At 43.3% G+C, this 27,280-nt stretch overlaps 4 protein-coding genes across 4 annotated transcripts; 2 read left to right on the top strand and 2 right to left on the bottom strand.

The window, feature by feature from the left end:
* Positions 1–2,004: 2,004 nt before the first annotated feature.
* On the top strand, positions 2,005–3,954 carry FPOAC1_010166 (uncharacterized protein; the record flags this gene model as incomplete). The annotated part of the gene is made up of 1 exon (XM_044854561.1): positions 2,005–3,954. One exon carries the CDS (start codon positions 2,005–2,007, stop codon positions 3,952–3,954), a length of 1,950 nt encoding a protein of 649 aa, XP_044701874.1.
* Positions 3,955–10,685: 6,731 nt separating this feature from the next.
* On the bottom strand, positions 10,686–14,024 carry FPOAC1_010165 (uncharacterized protein; the record flags this gene model as incomplete). Its single annotated transcript, XM_044854560.1, has 1 exon — positions 10,686–14,024. One exon carries the CDS (start codon positions 14,022–14,024, stop codon positions 10,686–10,688), a length of 3,339 nt encoding a protein of 1,112 aa, XP_044701873.1.
* Positions 14,025–14,797: 773 nt separating this feature from the next.
* On the top strand, positions 14,798–15,246 carry FPOAC1_010164 (uncharacterized protein; the record flags this gene model as incomplete). The annotated part of the gene is made up of 2 exons (XM_044854559.1): positions 14,798–15,069; positions 15,126–15,246. The coding sequence occupies 2 exons, from the start codon at positions 14,798–14,800 to the stop codon at positions 15,244–15,246; spliced, it is 393 nt and encodes a 130-aa protein (XP_044701872.1).
* Positions 15,247–24,267: 9,021 nt separating this feature from the next.
* FPOAC1_010163 (uncharacterized protein) lies at positions 24,268–24,690 on the bottom strand (the record flags this gene model as incomplete). Its single annotated transcript, XM_044854558.1, has 2 exons — positions 24,268–24,404; positions 24,456–24,690. 2 exons carry the CDS (start codon positions 24,688–24,690, stop codon positions 24,268–24,270), a joined length of 372 nt encoding a protein of 123 aa, XP_044701871.1.
* Positions 24,691–27,280: the final 2,590 nt, after the last annotated feature.

Genomic DNA, 27,280 nt, shown 5'->3' with positions numbered 1-27,280 from the left:
GGCTGGTGGTACACAAGAACGATTATTGTATTGCGATTGACAGTTCTAGACCCACAAACACTGTCTCTTAGTTTCACCACATTCAGACTACATCGAGTTGTGTCAAGGACCTCAATACTTTGGCCTTTATTACTCGATGTGCAGTATTTCCAATACCATGTTTAACTTCAGCGGTTTGTTGCACGCGGAGAAGATAGTTGAGATAGTTCATGACTCTGGAGAATGAAACCTTAGTACCCCAATGATGACTGTCTGTAGGAGATACTTCGTCCAATATGTTTTTGTTGTAGCATGTCAGGTTAAGAATGCAACGTTGATATCTATCATTTTGAACACTAAGAGCTATTTCGCTGCAAGACCTGATTTCGCGAAATCTACCAAATGATAGAGTTATCCAAGACAGATGCCAAGAAGTTGTCAAAGTCACTTTGAACATGAAAATGCACCCCTCGGTTTTAAGATCAGCATCTCCGAGATTTCTTGCATGTCACGTGATAATACGGAGTCTCCTAGAATGGATTTTATCACCCACCCCAGTACACATCATGCAGACAACAACCGTAACTTGTACCATGGCAAGCTGCCATGTTCAATAGGTAGAGATATTGCGTCACTAAACAATGAACTTCTTTCTTCTCGCAATCGCCTTGTGGCTTCCCTTTATTCTTTACATTTTACTTTCAATGGTCATTCCATGTTGCACCAGAAACCTCACAAGCTGCCGTCTAGACTGTACTTGTCACGCAATAATGTCCGCATGTATTATTGTTATGCCATTGTTAACCTGAATTTATCACAAGTAAACTTACAGTACAGAGGGCCAGGTGATGGACAAGATTACATTCTGATCAACGAGGCACTAACTTTGATATCAAAGGACCGCCGCAGGATAGGTACCAAGTCTCTTCTATCTGCATTCAAAAGACGTCTGTCTCTCAAGACGCGTAGAAGCAACACAGGGCAAGTTGAAAGCTTATGGTTGTGATAACCTGGCCAGTGTCATGATACTTAGTTCACTGGACTCAACCTCAGGCCAACTGACACACCCCATGTCACTACCGCAATTAAACTCAAAGATGTAGGATTGGAACACCTGAAGTTTATCAGCGATGAATTCTGAGTCTGCGCATACGAGCTATATTCTTGGATAACTCCTTATCGTATACCATGCTAAAAGGATGGAACGTCGCGGAAACGATGCCTATTAACAGCGATGTGCTGATATATTTTACGTCCAACGCACGGGTCACTCCAGCCGAAATCGATGAAGCCGTCCGTCATTCACAGGTTACCTGTCGGTTAAGTTTTGTCTCATGATACCATGGTACACACCACAGTCACATATGCCAGGTATCTCGTGCAATTGGAAGAACGTGCTTAATAATAGATACACTTATGAAACAATACTTAGGTACTTTTGGTATGACCAAAGCCTTCAAATATGTCTTCTCGTGTAATGGGGACTTGTTACCACAGCCGTTGAAATGCATATTGGCAGAGATAGTTATCTATTTGATGCATGTGTATGTGTTCGGACTCGAATGCTGCCACTGCATCTAAATCGAGTTAAGCTGCAAGTCTGCTCTTAGAAACAGTATTGTATGGCAGTAGGAGTGTAGAAAAGGGTACCGCTGACACTTGGGTATATAAATCATAGGTCATAAAGGTAACATTAAACTAAACTCTCCTCTCTCGGTGTTTTCTATTCCTTGCAAAAATTATACTTCAGAATGAATTCGTCGTATCCTTCCCTCGTGCAAACTGCAATCGTTCTACTTTACAATTTTCGTCCAGCGGATTACAATTTCTGTAGAGTGTTATACCGATTCGTTGATTACAGTGGAGTGTTGCAGGGTTTATCTTTTCCGGCCTAGTATGGACTAAAGGCCATTCGTGTGGGGATGTCATGCAAATTGACTGTCCAAAAATGGTGTAGAACGCGCCAACCCCGCATCTCACCAAAATGCCTCAAAGCTCTCCTCTTCATCATTGCCAATCGCGTTCATGTCTGCTGAAGTAATGGAGATTCCTCTGTCAACCTGGTCTCGCAGTATGGTAAGCCGCGCATGCTGGCTAAACGCTACTAGAATGGAAACAGCGCGGCCACTGGAGGACATACGTAGAGAAGCAGAAGATGGGTGCCTTCAATGTGTTTTGGTATGTCAAACCTGCTCTCGTTATGAACCTGGCTGCAACCTGAGCGTATCCGTCAAGAAAGAAGATAATGGACTGCTATGGGTAATTGGAGCCGAGAAGTTATCGGGTTTCGATTATGAGCCTGTTACCTACCAGCTTTACTATCCTATTGGGGCACAGCCGGCGGAATGGGGTCTTGTGAAGCCCGGAAGACTATCCTCGAGTTGTCGAGAAGATGAGTACAAAAAGCTTTTAAATGAATGGATCGAGAGCTGCAACTCATCACACCCAGAGTGCACCGTCAAGGACGCCAAGTTGCCACATCGAGTTCTTGATGTTGGAGGTGAAACCAATAACCAGATACTGCTCCACATCTCAGAGGGTCAGATCGCTCCATATGTAGCCTTGAGCCACTGTTGGGGCAGTAGTCCTGTTTTGCAAACCACAACAAACAACATCGCGGACCACACCCAGGCGATCAGCTTTCAGAGTTTGCCCCGGAATTTTCAAGATGCTATTGCAGTTACCCGCAGCATCGGCTTGCGATATATTTGGATTGACTCTCTTTGTATAATTCAGGACGAAAAAGGCGACTGGGAGACCGAATCTTCAGGGATGGCATCTATTTACAATAATGCATATCTCGTCCTAGCAGCATCGCAAGCTGGCGAATCTTCCCACGGGTTTCTTGAGAGGAAGGATATTGACCTGGAAACCACGGTACAGCTCGACCCTAAGAATTCCATCAAGGTGGCGGAAATAAAGAATCCAGATTCAACAACGTCGGAAATATACAGCAGACCGATAAGTACCGATCCGACGTCGGGTAAATCACGGCACCGATGGAAGATCACCACGTCGCCTTTGAATCAAAGAGGGTGGGTTCTACAAGAGAACATACTAGCGCGAAGGATCATTCATTTTACTAAAAGTGAGATGATATGGGAGTGTGTTCAATGTCTCAAATGCGAGTGTATGGAGATTGAAGCAGATGACTCAGAGGCAACAGATTGGTCCGAGTTTAACATGGTCAGAAACGGTAGAACTGCAAGCCTGCATGGGAAAAACATCGTGGAATTTCGAAAAACGAATGACCTCTATATGCAATGGCGAAAGATGATTGACCTTTACGGAAGATTAATTCTTACAAAAGACACCGACAGATTACCAGCGCTCTCCGGTCTCGCGAAACTATGTCAATCATATGGGACTGGAAATTATCTTGCGGGAATATGGGAAAACGACTTATTAGTATCTCTCGTCTGGAGCATTAGATGGGACGAGCCAGTACAAAGCTGGTCCGAGTACATGGCACCCTCCTGGTCCCCTTTCTCTGTGGGGTATATCAAAAGATATGACGGGCTCGTCGAGGCAGGTTACTGGTACTGTCAACATGAAACATGGCATGCCAAGTGGGGCGAACGGCAAGCTCACGTCTTGGATGCTCAGTGCACCCCAGCTGGAAGTGATCCAACGGGTGCTGTCAAAGATGGATTTCTGATACTTTGGGGGCCGATGAGAAAGGTTGGGCCTGATCATTCATGGCAGGAACCGGGCGTGTCTTATGAATCGATATGCACAGTTTGGGATGGGGTCTTCTGGGATCGTCCATCAGCAGAGGTTGACCGCTCCGAAATAGTGCTTTTTCTTCTTTGGGCAGATTACGACAAGGGTTATTTCAGAGCTCTATGTTTGTTGCCTTCGACGACAGAACCTGGAGCCTACAGTAGAGTTGGCATACTGGATTCACACTGGGGAGATCTAGGACTGGCGCGCTTCTTTGAAAATGCAAAAGAAGGCAAAGTTAAAATTATCTAGCATCAATTCTGAGAACAAGGCCAAACTAGCACTGAGGCTGATGTTTGTCTTGTTAGTCAAATCATTTTGACTTTTTGGAGACATTGGCAGGGGAATCATAGATTCTTCAAGTGGTGTAGTACTAGACGATTGTATCTCGATAGTAAATATCTATCAGTAGATTTACAGCGCTGTAAGTCTCTTGTGAAAGATAGTTATTTTCCCCTGGACCAATTGAGCTGATAAACCATATCGCATTATTGAACAGGTCACGATTTCTTGTTGCAATTTATTCCTGGAGACGATGTTTTGAGGTATACAATTTGCATGAAGGTAACACGCATGAGGCATGTATGGTGCGGGGTTCATTTATCCATGTTGATACATAGCCATGGTCTTTTCAGCATGGGTATTTTGAATATTAACTGTTCAACACTTTTCCCATCGCCTGAAAACAAACGTATTCGTGTCTCACGAATGATTAATACTCTGCGGTTGATAGTTGTTCAGATGACATATGTGTGTGTGATTAGGGAAGAGTTATAGCATGAAAACTCAGCATCAGCCAGGTGACCCTCAAGTCAGCCTTCACACTAAAGTGGGATACAGGGATATGGGTACGTATGCGGCAGCGGCTGCGACACCCCACACAGTGTCAGAAATGGTAGGACTAGACAGCGTCTTCTGCTTTATGCCCGACCGTAGTGATCCGACCCACACGCTCATGCACGTTAATCGATCACTGTCAGGGGGCCCCACGCCATCTATTGCGGGCCGTTCCGGCTCCCAAAAAACTGGGGTCATTCTAGCCCGATTTGATAAGTTGAGGTCAATCAACTCGCACTCTCGACACTGCTTCACCTGGAACGTCTGGGCCACGCAAGGGTCAACTGTTGCCCCAAGCAGTAGTACATCCTTCATTGGGGAATGTCATCAAGCACGTCACTTTAATAACTGGAAATACATCTCTCGTTAGGCTAACATTTGTCGAGTAGAGGAGGCTTCAAAAATTTCCATTCGTCCATACGTTTGCATTTTAGCAGGTCCTATGTGTTCTCTAAGCTAAAATGGAAATCTTCAAATGATTGTCCAACTGCAGACGCTTCTACAGTCTCTATGAAAGAACACTAACCAGGAAATAGGGAAGATTTATTTCAATACCCTTGACAAGGTGCAAGATGATACGACAATAATACCATTAACCGTGATATGATCTGGTAGTTAGACATCACGCCAAAACGTACTTTTGACACTGGTTCCGGAGGCCTGGTATGGGCCTGCTGCCTATACAACGAGAATACAAGTGTTATATCATTATCGATCACGCTTCAACAACGCCTATAATCCCCTCAGTGATGTTGATTAATCTAGTTTAGACTATTGTAATGGCTGTTCGAGAGGTGGGTCATTGGGCGTGACTTCTCGTCTCAGAATCTGCTTATCAACGATGTAAATGGTGGTAACGGGAAAACTTATAATGCAAGCTCTGATCCTTCTTTCATGGTTATTGGTAGGTAACTTGATATTCCTGAGCCCAAGGTGGAGATTCAAGTCTGGTCTTCTAGGCCTTTACTATTCTCAAATTATGGACGCCAGAAAAAGTCGAAATATAATATGTCATCGACTGACCGTTCAAGAAGATGGAGATGACAGTTTGACGATGTTAGACGGTGTAGGAGGTATGTTGTTTGTTGATGTAGTCAAGGCTAATAATGAAGAAACTTGAATAGAAAATATAAAACGCTTTCCAAAGTGCGAGAATGTCCCCGAGGAATATGAAATTGTTTCCAAGGAAGGCAGGCTCTCATGGATGCAGTATGGATGCTTATGGAAAAACTTCGAATTAACTGGCATCATCTTCAGGTATTGTGAGTACAGGCTCATGGTCTTTACAACGAAAGATACTGATATAAACATTTTAGCTCAGTTGATATTACTTACACACCATGAAACGATGTTATTACACATGCTCTAATAGTATCAAGCTAAAATATTTTGGCTGCACTTTTAAACACACATGGAAGCAGGAGATAGCAGTTCCACCTACTATGGATCTAGCCCCAACTGAGAAATTCTAAAAGAGGTAAATAGAACTATATGAGTTATGAAAGCCTCGCGGTAGTATTGTATAAAGAGATGCAACGAGGACAGTTTTACTTTAAAGGCATCAGCCATAAAATTTAATTGTCCAGCATGGTCTTGTTTTCTTCCCTGAAAACTACACATTATGTGCCTGAAACTGTGAAGATGGTGAAGAATGCAAGGAGAGACATCGGACAGTTAGTGATGGATTGAGTTACCCCCTCTGCCGAAATAATCTCATATGTAACATGCACGTCATTATGAAGCATGTTCCAGAGGGTAGATGGACAATATTCCATATCTAACCTTGTTTTAACGTTTTCAAGAAGATATTCATTAGCTTAGTAGGAAATGAGCTTGACAGGTGCGACAGGATTAGGGTCGTTATACTATAGCCTGTGGTCTCGCCACTTTCAAGACAAGGACAGTCCTACAAACAGGTCATGTTTACAAATTCTTCAACATTGTTAATATTCGTGCTACTTTCATTTTTAAATATTGTTTCAAATGAAACCTAAGAAATAAAGTATTTAAATAAGATCAAATACCTGCCGCGTGTGGGAGAGGCAGGGCAAGATATTATTGGGAGAATTATTGTTGTTTATTAACTACTCCCAACTCACGATTAAGTTGTCCAGATCCAGCGTACATCACAAGTTCAAATGTTAGTCACATCAATTATTCTACCTGGCGTGTTTCCTCTTTCGCACAATGACGGCTGTATAACATTATTGCGTATTAATTATATATTGCTTTTGTTTAGAATGCGCCCGCAATATAGATTTCGCCCTTTTCAGTTCTATTCAAGGTTATCGCCATATATCATTGCACAGTACAATAATAGCAAAGACCGTTGACCAAGGTACAGACCACAAGAACACGCTGCATTTCGTAGAGCAATCACGACCAGTCTTTGTTTATTTGCGAAACAAAAGCTTTAACATTAAATTATTCAACAGTGACCATCATTTAGCAAAGCTAGATGCTTCAAACATAATGCAATATAACTAGAGTCGAAAATGAATAGAACATTCACATGCTATTTAGCTTTACTGTCGTTGCTGGAGTATTAGGCCTATTCCCCCTCTAGATCACCGACGCCGGGACTCTATGTTAAACTGCTGTTATCGCGAAGAACTTATTCGAATTTTCTCAGTTTCTAAATCTCGATTTGCTTGGTAAGATAATAAGTTCCTATTCATGACGATAGTAGGGGGCGAAGGAATTACACGCTATCCTAGCTTATATCCCTTGCTACCAAAAACCGTATCCATTAGTCAACGTATAGGAGTATCTCTTCGTCATGGTCGGTGATTATAACTCGTCACAAAGATGCATAGTGGGTGGCTCTTTAGTTGATGTGAGTCCTACTTAAGGGGACGTATTGGCCTATTATATCAAAAGATCGTTTGTCTCAGAGACAAAACGTGACGAAATTGAAACACTACTTGTTTCCACGGGATTATACCGGATCTATTTTTGAGTTCCGTCTTACGTCGAACGTTCATGGTGTGCTTTGACTCGTTCTGCGATTTATTCATTGTTATAGTCCTGTTTCCAGAATGAATATTCAGCTGACCTGAATACCGATTGTCTTTTCATTCTTGATACTTTGATCATAGGTTCAAATTCAAAGATCACTGTGCTATAGTTCTGATAATAGCGTATCACTATATAACTTAGATTATTCAGAGAAGAACGAACCAGTCAGGTGATACACAGTTAAACCCCCATTCACTATCCAAATATCAGCTTAAATTTGGGACTGAGAGGTTACCGACATACACTAAGCACTCTTGCGTAAGCATTGCATCTTGGTAAATGTCGCTGTTGCCATTTGCTGATATTTTGGTTATGGATTTCAAGTTGAAATTGGTAGTTAAAATCAGTGATATCTCCTTGCTTCCTATTGTTGAAACTTAAATGATGGGCCCGGGATAGCACCTGTGGATCGCATTCCCTTGTTATATCCGTCCATGCAAATCCGAGCCCATCTGTAGCTTGGTTGCATGTGAGCTGTAGACGCAACGCAAGCCAAACGCAATTTCGCCTACATACCCAGTCCAGGGCAGTTTGTGGCCCATGCTACAGGGTTCAAGTGTATGATTCATCAACAGATACGAAATAGGTGGTAATATTGACAAAACATAGATAACTTGAGAACGAGAAGACCGTCCTTCTGAACGGTTTCCTGACCTGAGTACCTCAAAGAATAGAGAATCGACCCAAAGATGCCTGATCTAGGCAATTTCAGATTGTTCTGTGGATTGTCTGGTTCCCGACAATTGATTTGCTATTTAGTACAAAGTTTTCAAGAGCCAAGAAACGTGGAGAACCATTATTGTAAGAGCGTGATCATCATATAAACCATGATACTAATGTCCTTCTACTCGGTAGCTACAGGTTAGCTAGAACACCTCAGACCAGGGTCAATGACAGGTCACTTCACACACAATGTCCTTCTAACTCGATCAGTAGTACAATTTAGATTTTCTGGACTTTACAGGTAGATACTAGTCCAAACCTCTCAATAACTCTATTCTCAGTACTACTATGTCTTCAAAATACTGTTACGACACCCCATACATTCCTTCCTCTCAATCTACCCTACCAGAGAGTAGTATGTGTCTTCAACTATGCCTTCGACTGGGGGCCAATGATTTGTGACGGGAACAGAATTCAGGAGTTAAACAATTAGATTATTTATACTCAGTCGGAATTTAGCTTTATGCCTTTTCCTAGGTATTATATATTGAGTGCCTCTAGGTACATTCCGATGACGGCCTGTAGCCTACAAGCATCAAGCGTGCAACCTTCGTGCAACCTGCATGTCCCAAAAAGTCGTCTTTAAAAATAAATTCCAAGCCTAATTCTTCCAAGTTCCATAAATACTACAGGGAAACAACAACTTTGGATTGTCTCCCTATCCTCCAATAGAAACAATTAGCCACACCAAGGGCGATGCTGAAAAGAGAGAACAAAATTGAACCTTGACATGTCCTTGCCTAAGAGTTGTTTGTCTATTCTCAATGATGAGACGTCGCAGTGCCGACATTAAGTTGCATCATTCACTCTTATTGCACAACACGTCGACATTAGAGATGGACTTACTTTCAAGGCAAAGCCCGACGACCACCTAAATTGGCTCAAATGAAATGACGCATATGAAGCAAAATAACAATGACAGTATATCTCATTTAACCCTCTCTAGAAATAACATCGTCCAATGTGACACATGCCGCCACCGTTGAGACGTGCTGTGAACAAGAGGCCAATGTATTCAATGGGGTTGGCGAAGTTAAAACATATTCCCTCAGGATTCTAGAGTTCCAAATTTCGAGCCATTCAGTCCTGAGACATCCGAGCTAGCATTCATATGGCGACCAGCGATACGTCTGAGAATGTACTTCACGTAGTGAGTGCTGGCATCGTTCTCGCATATTTGCCAGTCGCGATAACATTCCAGTGTCAGGCAGTCGACCGCGCATGCATAGTTCGACTAGATATCTTTCCGGTTCGTATTAGTCTCTCTAAATCAATGCACGATATACTTGATGGCTTTTTTTTACTGAATCCCTCCGACGTTACATTGTTATCGTCCGCATATCGCTGAGTCTTATTTCTTTTCCCTTCGCGAAGGGTGATAACAGTGTAGCTACAATGAGTCATTATGCCTCGAATATCGATCTTGTCTCAATTTTGCAGAACCCCACGCCGACTGTCATTCCAAAACTATCTTCTGGGAACAGTTACCAATTACAAAACATCTTTTAAAAGAAACTCCACCAGATACATAGTGCAGGAAGTTCAAGAGCTGCTCTTGTAAGACACTTTCACAAGCCTAGTTGTCTCTTACGAAATGAGGCACGCTCATGACATTGCCTAATCAGACGGTATAAAGTTGAGCTCCAGATCCACGAGCAATTGCAAGTTTCCAGAGGTGGTGACCAGACTTGAGGAATTGTCTGCGTGATACCAATGCGGCGTGGTGAAAAAGGAATGCACTCCATTGCAATCGGAGTGGCGCACACTCAAGTCACACTTTTAGCCTGCATCTCAATTGTTGAAAAACCAACCATAGCTGTGAACTTCTGACATCGGTCAACAATCCCACCAGACTGGGATTATTGTAGGACTCCTGGAGGTCGAGACGTTTTCCTATCAATTACTGTTGTCTGTCCAAAGACTTTTGATCTGTGTGCACTGGGGCACTGTACTATAAACTTGCGAAGACAGTGCAAGGAGCGTGCGAATACTATGCAAGAATCATGCATAAATTGGCCAATTCATGCGACAGAAATCTGGATATAATGGCACAAGATATACCCCACTTACAACTTGCTGTTGATTTTGTTTATCTTCGGAGTCTCAGAATACCTTTAGAAAGACAAGAGTTGTGAATATTAGTTCCAACATTGTCACCGCTAATATTGGTATCAAGCTTGATAATGTTATGAGCTTTGTCACTGTCATTTCAGTGATAGACACTCTAACTTGGCCGCGTCTTTTTATGACATCTGCCGTTCTTAATGAAAGTATACAAGTATTTGTCTTTACTTTCTGTTCACAGTCTCGTGGGATATAATGGAGAAGACATTCCAGGAGATTAGTTACAAATAAGGCATTGAATGATTGATGAACATCCTGTCATCGGAAAATCCCAAACTATATTACTTTCTTCCAATTTTCCGACCATTTACATAGAGTTCGGTGCCCTCTTGTCCCACATTTGTTCGCACAACTAGAACTTTGGCCGAACCATGCCCGACATCCCGCTCTACCAAGAATTGGCTGCGAGTAATAACCATAACCCATCCTACCGTCATCTGGGACATGACACTGAGCCATTTGAAGGCAGCCGCCTGACCAGTGTTGTCCAATTTATCAAATACCCCATCAATAAGAACGTAGTGTGCGTGGTGTGCACTTTTGGCTCTCGCTAGATGTAACAATGCCAAGAAGAGAGCCAGGTCGACTTGTTCACGGTCACCTCTGGAGTGTTTTCCGTAGGCGTTCGACGAATTGATGGCAAGTTTCGAATCAAGGACGGATGAGAAAGTAGATTTCGAATCAGAATCGGTGTCGAAGATCGAACGTAGCATCGCTGTTGCTATATTTGAAAGCTGTGCATCATTGTATAGCACGGTCAAGATCTGCGGAACAAGGGAATTGAGTTCTGATATCGACTTTAGGAGGAGATGCTCGCGAAAGTTTATGCTTCGTTTCGCCTTTGCTCCAAATGAGATGACCGGACGGGCGATATCTGTACCTTTAGATAACGCAAACGCCCAAAATTCAAATAGTTCGCGGTCATCAGTTAACTTTCGTAGATTGTCGACAAGCAAGTCATGTTTTGACTGCAAATGCCGCATATACTTGCTCTCATCTTCCACGAAATTGTCATATATCGCAGCGCCGTGTTTCTTCATCGTGACTTGTCGTCGTAGTTCCTCACGTTCTTGTTGTTGTAATTTCTGGCGTATGATTGTATGCTGCGCAAATCGTACCGTCTTTTCGCTCATGGTCAGAGCATGATTGATGGCCCGGTTGCCCTCACTTTTCAATGCCTTCAATCGCGACATGCCTTCGTCAATCTGGCCATCAACATTACCCATGGTTGCTTGTCGATGGGCATATTCGGGGTTTCTGAAAAAAGAAACATAGCAGCGAATGGCAATTGACAAGTAGCTAAGGAAAATTCGTTTCCTTCTTTGCAATGGTCTTCGTGGCCCTGTAGCATGAGCCTCTTTCGTAGCCTTGAGCTTCTGACGCACGCGCTCATGTAGGCTTTCGAACCATCCAACATCTTCGATAGAGCTTTGTATCTGGAGCTCAGCATAGAAGGCTCGTAGCTTGTCGAGATTCTCTTGCTCGGCTCGAACGTGTTTCTGCAAGGTGAAGATCTTGATGCGAGGGTCTATTCTTGGAAATGTTGGTTTGGCTTGATGAGCTTGTTGTTCGAACCTTTTCGCTTTGGCCGCCTGATGACGACAAGCTGCCCCCAAAGATGCCACTGCCTTGAGTGCCTCGTTCTGCAGGCGCTTCTGCGTCTCTTGTAGTTGTTCAATCCTCCGTTTGCTGTCTTTCATCATTCGGCCAACTCCATCCAGATTCTTCCGCACTTGAGTAACTTCCGTGTCTATTTTCTTCAACAGCATATTTGCAATGCATCCCCAGTTATCCGGCATCCCGAGCGACGCCTCAACCATGTCTCGTCGTTGTATTGGTGTCAAGCTCAAAAAGCTTGCCGCGCTTTCATGGCTCACCACGACGGTTCTTACGTATGTTTCGTAATCGGTTCTGAGAAGATCATTGATTGCCGCCTGAGTTGACCGTGCATCGGGTCTCTCAAACTGCGGTTGAGGTTCACCATGAAGGGTTATTACCACACGATTCTGATGGACATTGTGTTTTCTATACCTTGTGATGGCATAGCCGTTGGTAAACTCAAGCGTGACAGAGCAGTTCATGCCTATGGTGTCATTGACCACACCATCGGCGGACAGCCCGGCACGTACACAACGCCCAAACTGACACCATACCATGGCCTGGCCAAGTGTGCTTTTGCCGGATCCGTCGTCGCCAACCAACAAAGTTAGTCCACGTGGGAAGTCGTGTCGAAAGTCGATAGTAATGACACGCTGTACGCCAAGGAAGTTTGTGATTGTCAGAGTATGTGGTTCCGCGATGAAGACGTTGCTGTATGTGTTTTTCAGGTGACTGGAGGCAGTCGCTACCGCAGGATGAAATGATCGATTCATGAAGTCGTGGTAGTTAACCCCGGCTTCTTCATCTTCGTGTGTTATTGTGCGTGAGTCCTGGATAATATTTCGGCCAACTCGCAACAGCTCATCTCGTCGTGATAAAAGAGATGCATCCAGGTCTACCGTTTCCACATATTGACGGGCCTCCTCGTCGATGTCAATTATTCTGATTTCTGGTTGAGCGCACGGGTTCGACCGTAAACCGTCGTTGCGCAGGTCCTCCAAGGGCTGGACTGCGATATCGCTAGTCGGAACTGATGACCCAAGATTTTCCAATGGTCTCCGCTTGGAACCCAAAGTATAGTTGGATTGATTCCATTCTCGGACGCTTCGTGCGCCTAGCGAAAGGAGAGAATGTCGTGCTGTTATATAGTTGTGATGGTTGAGTTCGCCAAGAAGCATGACATGTTTGTCTTCGACTGCATCCTGTTGAACCTTGTTCTTGAGAACTCGCTCAACATCAACAATTGTGTAGCCAATGGCATATGGGTTGATACGTAATTCGTGGTGAAGTGTTTGAGGATCGAATAAAACGACGCCTCGTTCGTCGTCATTGAGGTCGCCCCAACTCAGTTGCAAGGGTGAGCCCAGGTATGTGATGCTTCCTCGTAGGTCAAATCCGTTGCTCAGAATGTTGTGTTGTGTAATGGTTTGATGACTATGAAAATGCCCGGTGAAGGTTCTAGCCAGAGATGCAAAGTGGTCTGGGCCTGTCAAACCACGGTACGTGATGGAGTTGTTCGTGTGTGGGGTATAACGTTGAAGAATGGCCTTGTTGATTGCCAGGTGGGCAAATGCAACCGTCTCGCTCGCTTCATCGGGACTGATGGCAGCTACAGCGTCTGTAAGATCACTTTGCTCTTCGCGAAAAGGAAGAAGCAAAACCTTTCGGCCATCCCACACCTGGCGATCGATGACGCTGTGAATTGAGACATGTGGGGCTAGTGTTTTCATGTTCAGTGCTTCAAGAGCTGTCGTCTGATAGTCGCGACGATAGGCGAGATCGTGATTTCCGAGTATGATGTTGACTCGTGGAACTATATCGCTCAAATCGCTGATGAAGCGATAGCATGCAGACACAACGTGTGTTGGGTGCATCGTTCGGCTTGTCAAAAGGTCGCCACAGATGACCACCCGGCTAACCCGACTTCGCTCTGCCTCCGCGATAATCCATTGTGCGGTCCGTCTCACACGATCCAAGTCGCGACTCTGGAAGTGGACGCCACTCAGAAGCATCCATCTCATCGTGGCGCTGGGTCGCAGCTCTCGCTTGGCTGCTGGAGCAAGGAAATACTCGAGGAGGTGTCGGCTCAAATGATAGATGTATAATAGTCAACGGCGTGGAAGTGAATGAATCCTTAGTTAACGTCGAATGCCAAATGATGTAGAACGTTCAATCCTTGCAGGGTCGCCAGGACATTCCCAGAATCGTTGAGATTACTGAATAGAAGGCGTGAAAATACGTCTCACATGGTACCTTATTCCTGCCTGAATACGATACGTGGGTAATACACTGGCAGGCATATACAGTCACCAACCACAAATGAATTGTTACAATCGACATATCCACGACGTAACATCACGGCTAATATACATTCAACTTCCCGGCGGTATGCAATATGAATTTGATTTAATTGGATATCATTTTACTTCTTGTACTAAAAACATGTTTTCCTGTCACACAAGGAATGAAGTTTCTTGGTCACGGGAATGAAAGGGCTAGGATCCCAGGTGACCTTTCATCGACAACCAACCACTTTGGTGACACCGGCCTCCAGCAAGTAAGTCACTCCAGGCTTCAATCACAAATCGTCATTGAATGTGAATTTGCGGTGAACTCGGAAACGGTATTCGCCCGATGTTCGGTATAGCCTAAAGCTGTTCTTTCTCCCACGTCCAGAATGAATCCTCAACCTCTCATCTACTACCCGTTGGTTTTCGCCGTCTCTAGTGCTCAAGGCACAACTACAGCCCACCACTGAACTTTACATCTAACGGAGTTGTCAAGGCCAGCCAACATGTTGCTCCGTGCTGGAAAACGTATCATCAGCTGGTGGACAAAGTCAGTTCTTGGACCCCACCATGCCACCAGCAATGTTCAAGATGGCGCTTCCGCCCAGCCATCTGGCTACATTCCTCCAAACATACCCAGTGCATTCCGTCCAATGGCCGCGAAAGACGTCGTCTTCAGCTCCAGCGACACGTACAAGAACGACCCGATGGAGAGACAACGCATCATCAACAAGGTTATTGCAAAGGCCCTTCCTGCCGCTACACGAGCGGAGGTTATGTACGTTCAACTGAAATATTTTATGTGTCTACGGGTAACTGACAGCTGCTGTATAGCAAGACCTGGCATGTCAGTCGATCGGACAAGAAAATACACTGCACCGTCGATTATATCAGTGTTCACGGTCGCCGTTTGGTCCGAGCTCATGTTTACAAAAGTCCGGCGAAGGCGAAGTAAGCCTTGGTCAATCGATTGACTGCAGGGTTGGTTAGCAGGTTAAACTTGGCGAACATCTTTTTGCACATGCCTGTGACCATACATTGGGTAGGAGATATCCGAGGGCACTGAAGAATTACTAGGTGGATGGTTTTGCAAATCAGAAACCTGTACATGGATTCATTTTCATGATAAATGTGAACTAGATTATGTTCTTACTGAGTTGTTCATTCTCCCATGATGCTACTTGGTAGATTAATTATATGGTCTGTCTGGACACTGCTTGAGAATCGTCCTGACATATCAGACCCAGCCACCTAATAGGGATCACGACTACAGAGTCATGCCATAATTGGGATATAAGCTTCCGCCCGATAGAGCCCTTCGTTCACAAATTGACCGACCGTTTACTGTACATAGAAGGGACGAGGTTTAACTCCGTTATAAATCTAGTATTTACTGGATAAATAGACAGACAAGTGGGCTCGATCTCAATGCAAGGGACGGATGCAATGATGTCTATACTGGAGATAGTTAACCTTAGACAACATATAATGGTTATTAATACTGCTGTCAAGTCATTCCAGCTACTGCAGTCAGGAGGCTTGTTCAAACTATGATTTTGGAAGGACAGTTTCCCCCGCATCTTAAGGGCTGGTTTATTCTTCAACCATGCAAGTGTTTATCGCTGTTCAGTTTCTGATGGATTCAGAAAAGTGAGGATCACCTAATATTACATATCTTGTTCCCACTAAACCTCTGAAAGTACTTGGTCGAATGATACTTTAACCTTGGTATATCATGATGAACTGGAACTTCGATCACCCGGAGAGTCGCCAAGACACTTGGTGAAAAGTATTGTGGACTCAATGAATGAGGGACAAAGAGAATTGCGAATAATTTCTGCCTAACGGACATCGCTGGGTGGTACAACGTGACAGGACCAACGCCCATGTGCTGTTTATCGTATCAGAGCGTTAAGATTTGGTCTGGCGCGGCGAATCACAAATAAATTTATAAGCGGTATGCATTGACATAGCACCACATGTTACTTTCATTTCATTTTCGGTGCCTTTAGATTATAGAGTGTATGTAGAGTGGACGTTTCTATGCTGGTAATACAGGAACATCAACATGCTGTTACACAATTATTTGTCACGGTCGGTTGTGGAGTTACAAACCTCAAAATCACAAATACTACCGTGGATCACCAGTCAGTTATGAAGACACGTTTTCAACAAAGACGATCCTGCTGCCTTGAACAGACTATTGCTAACAATTCAATGAGGGTTGCATGTGAGCTTCTGGACCCATCAATGCAACCTAACAATCGATATTCCTTTCGCATTCAAAGAAGTCTTCAACCTTGCATCTACTTTACTTGCTGTTCATTTTCCAAATCTCTGTGCATTTGACGATCGACTACCACCTGCCATTGAACAAGGAGAGCGCCACACCTGACTCAATAGTCATCGTCTGTCAACATGCTACCTCGTTCCGTAAGACAAACCATCATTTCGTGGACAAAGTCAGTCCTGGGAAAGCATTACGCAGCTAAGAATCTATTGGATGTCGCGGTCGCCAAGCCAGCGAGCCACGATCGTTGTACCCATCGCCATATGAGCGTAAGAGACGTTCTATTCAGTCCCAGCAACATGTACAGCAAGAAGAACCAGACGGAAAAGCTACGTATCGTAGACTTGGTTCTAACAAAGGCTCAACCGGGTGCGGCAGGTGCAGTTATTATGTATGTTGAACCTGAGCATCATACTTACCCTCGACTGATTTGAAACTCTTCTTTAGTAACGGCTGGCATACTAGCGGGTCGGAGAAGAGAATTCATTGCACTGTGGACTATACTGATGCAGACAATCGCCGTATAATTCGACAACATGTCTTCGAAAGACGAGCGAAGAAGATGTAAGTAAGCCTTGGTAACTCGATCGACTATATGGAGGATTGGCTTGTTGTATGGGGTGGACAATCTTGCGGGGGTCTACTTGTGACTTTGTATAGAGCAGGGATGTCCAAGATCACACATAGGCCACTACACAGCTGTTTATGTCATTAAAGCCGATTTAGTGGTGTGTCTGTCAGTACGAAGGTTGTGATAAAGAAGTAATAGACTGTCTTCCCTCTTACATTGGTCGAAATCTGATATACTATTGTGAGGGTCGCTTCTCTTTTCATAAGCTGGATAACAATCCACTTCAAACCGTCAGGCCTGGATATTAGCGCCTCCATAGGTGTCTAGTTGAATTCCGAAACCACGAGGCAACTAATGACTCCCAGACTCGAGCCATTGGTATGCACGATCTCGACAGAGACGCCGTTTGCATGTGGGTTACAAACATTGGCGACAGAGTTATCATATACCGAACACAACCTTGACGCGCCAAGTTGTCACAGCATAAAGGAATTAAACCAACGCTGTACAGAAGATGGTCAATCTAAGGCAATATTTAATGTGGTTCATCACAGGGAGAGAAAGTCAATTAGGTCGTGGAAGCTCAGAAGGTTGGTCAAGCTCCAATATTCAAACTATTGTTAACAGCGCATTCGACTAACTGTAGGTACTAGTAGACAGTCCAAATATGACGAATGCCTTAATTTATCATGGTTAGTGAGGAATCACATTTTTGCCTTTTGGATTTTATTGTCTAGTAACATTTTCCTAATTTCATTTCGTGTATGCCATTCTCCGCTCACGAAGCAATATAATCAAATTTACCATGGTTTATGCCACATTTATTTCAACATGATAACTGCTCAGATTTCAAGCCATACTCCTTTACAAATTGGCAGCAGAAATATTACAGGTACAAGATCATGAACTTTGCCCATTACAAAACGGTTGCAACATGACCAAACACATCCTTCCCAAACAATACAGCAATGTGCTTGGTGGACGTGGATTCTAATAACCATGCGCGGCATTGCAGCTGGATTGAATGGAAGTTATTACGGCTAGGAGGAATGTAATACTGATAGACCTGATGAACAAAAAAACGGGTGAGGTTTATTTCCGCCGATCATTGGCCTCCAGTGTGTTATCCCTATTTATTTCCGGCCCTTAGCATTGGTTGAACCTATCACACAGTAATCAGTCACAGCTACAGTGTCCAGGCATGGCACCTACAATTCTGCCCGTGTTGAAATAAAACACGTTAATTTCCAACGGAGCAAAGTACTTCCTCTTCATCATCAGGTGTGGGGACTAATGAAAATTTTAATTGCCTTTTCTTTGTATTCATAATTGTCGATAAACTCATAATGGCCCATGTCAATTCAATAACAATTATATCAGAGACCAATTGCCACAATGCGATATAGCTGCTATTGTCGCATCGCTCTTCTCGGTACGAAATCTACTCAATTGTGACACAAACTCTCTTCCTCTAATTTATAATGATGGCCTGTACCATATCCTTTCAGCCTACTGTTTTCTACAACACGTTGTGACACATCTCCGATAATAAGAGTTTGTGCATAAGGTATCGCTGTTACAGAAGTACCGCAACACAGGACATTGAACGGCCTTGGGGCGCTTTCAAGGAGGAGTTTGGGCAAGGTAACCGACTCGTTTGCATACTGAATCTTGCCTAACAATCTTGAACTAACAGTCTTGAAAGTCTGTGAGAGCTTCTTTTTGTCCAGCGCCGAGGCTACAATGTTCATGAAGTCCTTTGATTCTGCAGGGAGGAATGGCCTCTGGTAGGCTTGACTCCACAATCGTCTTATTTGATTGGAAGTTGCATTAAAGCCATCTTTGTAATATAGAACTAAATCCTGTCGAGTTGATGATTTATTGGAGTCTAAACATCTCATGGAAAATTCACTAAAAATAGCCAATGGCGCGACTAACATGAGTGGTTGTCAATAGAGGGACTAGTAGATATTTCAGCATGGTGTCCTAGCTTTCACCGCGAAACTCTGAAGATGGCTAATTCGAACAGATCTCCCTTCTCGGTACAGACTTTTGAGTGGTATGTCTGACTCCCTGAAGTATTCAACGAGACATCTAAAAATTGAAGACATCCGCTCTATTCATGTACCTTGCTCTCCTGGGAAGTTGTCTAAATAAATGTTGAGCTCTATATCAGTATTTGAAGTCATTGTTTAAATTCGGCGCCGTAAATATGAATCCGACCGTGACGGCCCCGCATCGATTACCGCATATGGATAAGTCAATATTACTCGATTGACCAAAGCTTACTGTAAGCATGAGAAACAACGGAGTTATTTTATATACACCGGCATCTATATGCGACGCCATTGGCTATAACTCCTCAGCTGGGCGTGAAAGTAACATGTCGGTATGTTGTTGATTGGACAGAATTGGCTACGAAGGTTCTGCAATAGACCCACTGTAACAAGCGTCTTTGTTGTCAATCAGATCGATGCCGCCACACATCAACCACCATGTCGGCCCGAGATGGTCGACAGCTTCCGCGCTCGCGGGGTACGCCTGGATGTTTGTGCCTTGCAGGCTGACTGCAACCCTAAAACCTTAAACAGCGGGTCCTGCAGCAGGACGTCAGCGAAACTCTGTCCAGTGCTTTAGCTCTTCCTGCATTAGCTCCGAAGCCCTCTGCCATATCTCTGGGGTAGAAACGAAATTACCGCAAGGGCAAAAGTCGATGAAAGATAATTCAGACTAAGAGTGGATGATATCAGATATCAATCGCCATTGGACATACCGCCTTCTTCATAGTGATAGACTCTTAATTCAGGAACGTATCAGCTACTGAAGACTCAATATGAAGCCGTGGTTGGTAGATGTCTCGGTTTTTTCTATTTCTACTTCATGGAACAGAATAGGTTACTGACTCCTCTACATATTCAGTATTTCAAGGTCTCTATAATCGTGTTTAATAGTCTCGGTGGATGTAACATAATCATTAATAACACAATCGTCATTGTGATGTACTATCCTGTAATGAACGATGTTGCTGTAGCGCAATGCCCACCGGCTACCGTATCTCAATAGGGGAGCCAACGCCTTCTACGAAAGATATATCCATAGCCCTAGGTTAGACATTTATGGATTAATACAGTTATATTCATACACTACCATGTCCGTCATTGTGAAAGACTGTAAAACAAATATCAACATCAGTGCCGAAGATCACGTCGTACAGTCAGATTGCAATAGTATTCCAACATGCGACACAAGTCTACTGAGTAATACGGCTATATGTATGGCAAACGCTTAGCCTGATGACCGGTCGAAGTAGTGCGAGTCAATGCAAGTTCATCGGAATCACAATGTTTAGGTACTCGGCGACCGCATGAACTCGATATGGATTGAATGTTTTTCCCCGAATCAGCATCCTAAACATGTCTCTGCTCAACGTTGCTCGAGTCTGTCGGAAAAAGCAAGAGATTGATGATGAAACGTTCAGTTGTGCCACATCGTATCTCATCCCTGAACACAAAGGATATTAAGGTTCAACGTATAGACAAGTCGCCGACACGGGAAATACTAATGACATTTCGGCAGCTTAGCCCTAGTATCATCCAGTTTAATTGTAAGTTTTATTAAGATAACCTGTTTTTCGAAAATGATCAATCAAGATGATATCCGAAGTAGAGTTCCGGGTATAGAGTGTGGAATCCACTGGGAGTCGTGAATTAAGCTACTAATTTGGAGATTTTTAAGGCGTAAGTCCTGAAGTATATATATGATTATGTAGCTATTAAGCCAGTCTTTAAAAGTTAATATAACTTAAGAGAGAAATAACTTTCTTAATAAACCTAATATAAAAATAATAAGAGGAAATAATAAAAAAGGCAGTAAGGCTATAAGGCTATATAATTTAATAAGATTTAATAAAAACTTAATATTAAAATAAATATATAAAAAGAATCTAAAATAATATAATTATTTTTCTTTATCTTTATTTAATATAATAATTATAATAAAAAATAATTAAATAATTAAATAAAATATTCTGCTTTTAATATATAATAGTTATATTAAATTAATTTAATTATAATTAAAATATTATTATATTATACTATTATATTATATAATTGCCTAAATTAATAAGGCTAAAATTACTATTTAATCCTTAAGGCCCTAGGTTAAGCTAGCTAATTAACCCTTAATAAGCTATATAGTCTAGTGACTTCACTAGAGCATATCTCAATAAACCAGAACCGGCTGACCAAGGCGAAAGACAAGGTGGCGCTAGCAATGTGAAGTATACATATAAAAGTGAATTAAGCTACTGGGATTAATAGGTCGTTGGTCGACCCATTGGCAGACAATTCGGTAACCGAGAATTGACATTGTGACCAGCTTTCATAGGAAACAGCAGACCCGTATAGCAATGACATCTCGGTACCGTTCCCCGAATTCATGTCCGATGGCATAACTGGCCACCTTGAATACTGAATGGAATAGATATATATTGATAATAGCCTTTTTGTTTTTTATTTACGAGATGTCAATGAAATTAATAAGCTCTACGTCTCATTATGTGACGTTGTGGCTGTAGGGTTTCAATTGAGCGTCAGGATTAATCCGAACGTGACGTCCCCGCATCGATTACCGCATTGGCTCTAGTATCTCGGTAACGTCCGCGAACTCTCCGTCTTGCATTCTGCATGCATTTTACATGCATCGTTTATGCAGGCAGGTTGTAACTTCTAAAGCTTAAAAAATGGGTCAGACAGTCTACGGAATGTGACAGCAATTTCCCATCACTTATATTGCGTCATTTTAAAATACTCTCAGGCCAACACGACACAACGTGGACAGTGCGAAATGTTTGAAAGGCTGGTTCTATTTCCATAGAGGGTACCATTGCGTATTTGTCCTGTTTTCGCATGACGAGAAATGAATGAGACCTGTCCCTAGGCCGAGGCTTTGCCTTGCCTAGGATGACGGAGTCAGCATAGATCTAGTATAGCATTAACCACGAGACCGATGAAGCTGTCTGTCAGTTTGATGTTACAGAATTGATCGGCTGTAACAACGTGGCAACGGACAATCATCGTCACAGGTGCAATTTGATATCGCTTCCCTGGACATAGGATCTCGTACTTTGTCGCCGAAGTCGATACTCGTCAATCTTCTGACACCTATCTTCGGGAGTGCATTATTTGGTAAATTTGCAACGGAATCACTTCATGTTATTTCGACATTGCCCTTCTACTAACATGTTCTAGAAAATAGTCTGCAATTTAATGGTATCAATGAGGCCTATCACTAAGCTACAGTCGTATCAGTGCTTCCGCCTGCTATACCAAAGTGCACCTATAAAATATTTCAGACCTCTGCTAAATTTACTCTTTGAAATGTATCATTAATGTGGTGGACGTTAAGGCCTCGCTAATTTGAAAAGGCTGGGTTATTGTGGGAACCACATTCGCGTGTAGTAGTAATACCTCAATAACGCGTCTACATGTCTCGATAAACAAGAAAGATGGCCGTAGTATGTGTAAGCCCATGCTTTTGAAATGATTCTTGAGTCTCGTGGTAACTGAAGCCCGGACTAATACCTTATAGAAATATTTTCAGTATTTACGGGTCTTATAGGAAACGTACTTGTATCCTGAAAGATGGAGAAGGTATCTTTTTGAATTTTGGCTTTATTTTGAACTTGTCAAAGTACTGTGGCGTAGATCTGATGGTGTCTTGGTGTATCTACCGTTCGGTTACTGAAGAAGTAATTGCAGTGGTGGTAATTTGATTGATTCCATGGTGACCATCGTGAAGTTAAGACGACGAAAATGTAAAGTTACAGTGGGTCAAATTATTTAAAATAACATGCTGTAACGTGGTCCAACATCAATGAGTCGTAGCAAGGATGTTGGGATGTTGCAACGAGGTTGATGATAGGAACCCAAGTCGGCAAGCTGATTAGATCGCAGATAAGATAAGAAATCTAAACTAATCCGAATCAGGATACTCCGCTTTACTACAACCTCCATAAAAGTCAGAACTCTTTGCTCTTTCCATTGAAGACAACCTATAATAGAAACATCATGTACATGCCATCGTTAGTGCTAATACGTATAACTTTAATATGGTCGTTAATTGATAAACTGTAACCTGACCAGTCGATAAACTCTGGTATATATACTACTCGTCCTTGACATTATTGCTCTGATTTCGCTTTAACTTTAGGTTCACAACTCCTACAGACTGTTAGTTCAGAAACCTTGTGGAAATGATTATTAGGGCGGAGGTCATCAACCGCGCTCTTGAAGACCAAACCGATAAGAAAATGGTCATCAGTGTCCTAAAGATTGATAAAGACACAGGGATATTTAGCCCAGTGAGTAACGTACTCTGATAAGACCGAACAAGATTCATTGACCTCTATTTATGCATTGGAAACATTTCAAGTTCGACTACGAGGGTATAGTTAGAGTGCCTCAAGGAAAGTTGCCTTTGGAAAACATATCCACCCGTAACGGATTTGATGACTAGAGTATGTCCCAGATCTTGATGAATGTTCGTTGACTTACATGGTGCTAGTTGATATTTGAGATCCCTTTGTAAGATACCCTCTCTCTCGCTATAGAGCTTAATATGAATGGGAGAGGCAGATGAATAGACTGACTCTTTCTATACCCGTCCAGCGATCCCAGTTAGCCGGCGGTAGACCTTTTACCATTGCTAAATAAGTCTATACGATATCGAGAATTCTTCAATGATGACCATCCTCATGACTTGACTGGATACTAGTACTGTAGTCAGTCATCTTCAGAGACGTTTGCAGTATAACTCGTATTACCGAATTTATCAAGTTGCCACATCGCAAGTCACTACGTATTTAACAGGCAAGACGCAGTTCGTCGGTTCGAGTCCATCGTAGCACGATAACATAGGGAGAACTAAAAATAGGCAAGGACATTCTATTATGACTTATGTTTAGAATAAGCAACCAACAGATAACGAGGGCCATACTTCGCGTATAGGGCCCTACTCAACTATTCCAGACTCATGGCTGTTCACCGTGATGATCCATTCAGTGTATTATATATCATCAGTTTGAGATCTGTCTAACCTCAAGACTGCAGTGAAGTCTATGCCGGTAGCTCATGTACAGTAGTTGGTTGAACAGGCCTTGTGTCTGACTCTACCAACACACTTTCAGGACCAGCATCAGCTTCTGCGAGAATCGGATTAAATGCCGCACTGCGTCTACCGTTGAACATGCCGCCTTTCGATATCGGTATTCCTCGACAATATATTACTGCGACAAAGCATATACCAACCAGGCCAATAGCACCAACAACTCCCCCAGTAGTGCCAGCGGCTAGTGCCCCATCACTCGACGAGTCGTCGTCGTACGATCGACGTGACAGGCGGTGAGAGTGTAGTGCAGGGATACGTTCAGAAAGTAAACAGCAATTACCTGCTGTTGGAGAGTCGCTCTGGCAGCAGTGAAAGTCTCCCATCTCGCAGTACCTAATCGTTATCGAATCTTCTGGATCATCTGATGACATGATTAGTGAATCTCGAGTGATGTGTGTAATTGAGCTTTCATTGACCCTGCTCTTAGGTGTTCTAGCTAGGAATCTCGAGTGATGTCGTCTCAGAATAAGCGCTCACGTGATAAACAGATATCTGGGCAATTATCCCAATTCTTATCGGTGCAACCACCTTGGTATAAACGTTGAGTAGAATCCAAACACAAACCACTGTCCAAACATTGATGACCGTGATCAGACTTGCAACAGGTCGAGTACTTGTTGACGTCGGAGCTGCATGGTGTGTAGACAGGGCTGGCCCCAATACTCGCGTCTTCGTAGCCAGGGTAATAACAGGTTTGAGCGAGAATACATCGACAAGATATGGTAAACAGGTAAAAGCTGTTAAACTTCATTTTCAGAGGCTCTTGCTGTTAACTGAGCACTATGGGAACGCTGGAAGGTTGCGGGGATGGGATCGGATAGTACTCGAATACTGGTTGATGAAGTTTTGTTCAAAAGCGAAAAGATAAGAGACGCGCATGTAAGCGTAGGTAATCAATACTACATGAGGGACGTATGTTTATTATTGCTGTGAGTCAAACTTGATAACGTAAGAACAAACAGGGGATCAAGACGCGGTAGAAAAGGAAAACAAAGATCCATGGCCCAGCCTCGTTGTGCGCGACAATTTCATTGGCCATGACACGATCGCCGCAAGTCCAGCGAATGAATCATCACCTGGAGATCGCCTTGTTCGTCCGAGCGGCGCTTAATGCGAGAACGAGAAGTATTTGGCCCCCAATTTGTCGCGTGCCAAGAAGAGTCAAAGCGAAATCCACTGTCGCTCAGGCAATTGTTCGGATTCAGGAGTTCTGATTGGCGATGTTAGACATCAGCATGCGGGGATCAACGATGACTTTTATTTACGGCAGGTTCATCAACGCAAGAAACAGGCTTATGTCGTGTTCATCACCGAGTGAATTGGCTGATGATATCAGTTGAAGGACTGAGGATAGAGAGGGAGATGTTTAGCATGGCCATTTCATCACGTGACAATGGTCAACTCACTCAGCGATCAACATCAATTATCTTCGAAAAAAAATAAAAAAGACCATGGCTGGGTTAAATCATGCCATTGAATCTCAATTTGGAAGTAGAAAGTAGTACAAATTTGATATCTAAGTTGAAGACAGTCTAGCTGCCATGAGTATATACCCTAACTATCCTCTCTACCACTTGGGCTTCTGGAAAGCCTGAAGCGCCTACCCCATAATCTATGCCGGTAGCTCGTGAGTTATCTTTGGCTCGATGGCTCTGGAATCTGATTCAACTAATACACTTTGAGGACTCGCGTCAGCCTCTGAGAGTCCAGGGTTGGACCCTGTGATACTTTTACCATCCCTCGTACACATCATATTCTCCCTTGCCAACGTCCTCCTACGGCAAACCCACCACCAAGAGATGCCTATCAGGCCAATAATTACAACAATTCCTCCTCCAACACCACCACATACTGCTACGCTAGGGAATGGGGGAGTCGACGACGACGACGGGTGAGCAAGAGGCGGGATATCTTTCACCGAGACACTGATCCCCTCGTTCCACCTATAGCAACAGGATCTAGATTCCGAAGAACCCTGGCAGCAGTAGTCGTTGACGGTCTGCCCACACCGATTGAGTCGCATCCAACGTCCTGCATCTTCTAGCGACATGGGTCAGTAACATTTTGAGAGTACATTCGCACAAAACGTCTACTCACTCTCTAAGCAAATATCTGGACAACCATACCAGTTCTCGTCTGTACATCCACCGCGGTACGTGAATTTAGTTTTGTCATTACCAGGATGCCAGCACAACCCATTCTTCATACATTCATCACCTTTTTCAGAATTGCAACAGGTTGAATAATTCGTGGTGCTGGAGCTACATGGTTTGTAGTCGAGGCCTGTCTCGTTTCCTTTTTCGTTGTGCCCGCCGGGGAAATAACAAGTTTCGGCGGTAGTCAATTGAAAAATGGTGACTAGGATGTAGGATTTGTAGACTTGCATTGTCAAAGCTTGGAAGGTGGGAAGAATTAGGATGGATATGCGATAATTGCGATACTGATAACTGAAGCTTAGTGAATGGTGATAATAACAAGATAATATTGTTGATCGTGAATGATCAAAAAGGAATACGAAGAGTTGGAGTTGTTGAGTCTAAGCATTAATGATGGGAATGGCGTGAAATTAAAGGGCAACCAAGACAGGGTAAATCAGGGAAACAAAACTAGTCCAGCTGCCTCATGAATGATTACTTTCGTCGCTCCGCACGAAGTCCGGTGTTATGACAGCGAATCAAACATCACCAAATATAAGACGATCGGGTGAAGATCGCCCTCTTCAGTCCCAGCGGCGTATTATGCCAGAATAGGAAACCTTTGGCCCCCGATTTCTGGCTTGCCAAGAAGAAATACGAAATCATTATTGGAGGCCAAGACTTTACATGATGGAATGAGCTTAATTAGTTTTATTGATATCATCATGACATCCAACCACAGGCGAGGACGATCGCTTTCTCTCCACGAAGGCAAAGGTGTTATTGGTGCGTGGATTACTGTCTGTCTTGAGACAAAATGACCTAC

Source organism: Fusarium poae, chromosome 4 (assembly GCF_019609905.1).
Source record: "Fusarium poae strain DAOMC 252244 chromosome 4, whole genome shotgun sequence".
Taxonomy (NCBI): Eukaryota; Fungi; Ascomycota; class Sordariomycetes; order Hypocreales; family Nectriaceae; genus Fusarium; species Fusarium poae.
This window is presented reverse-complemented; position numbering and strand designations above follow the sequence as displayed.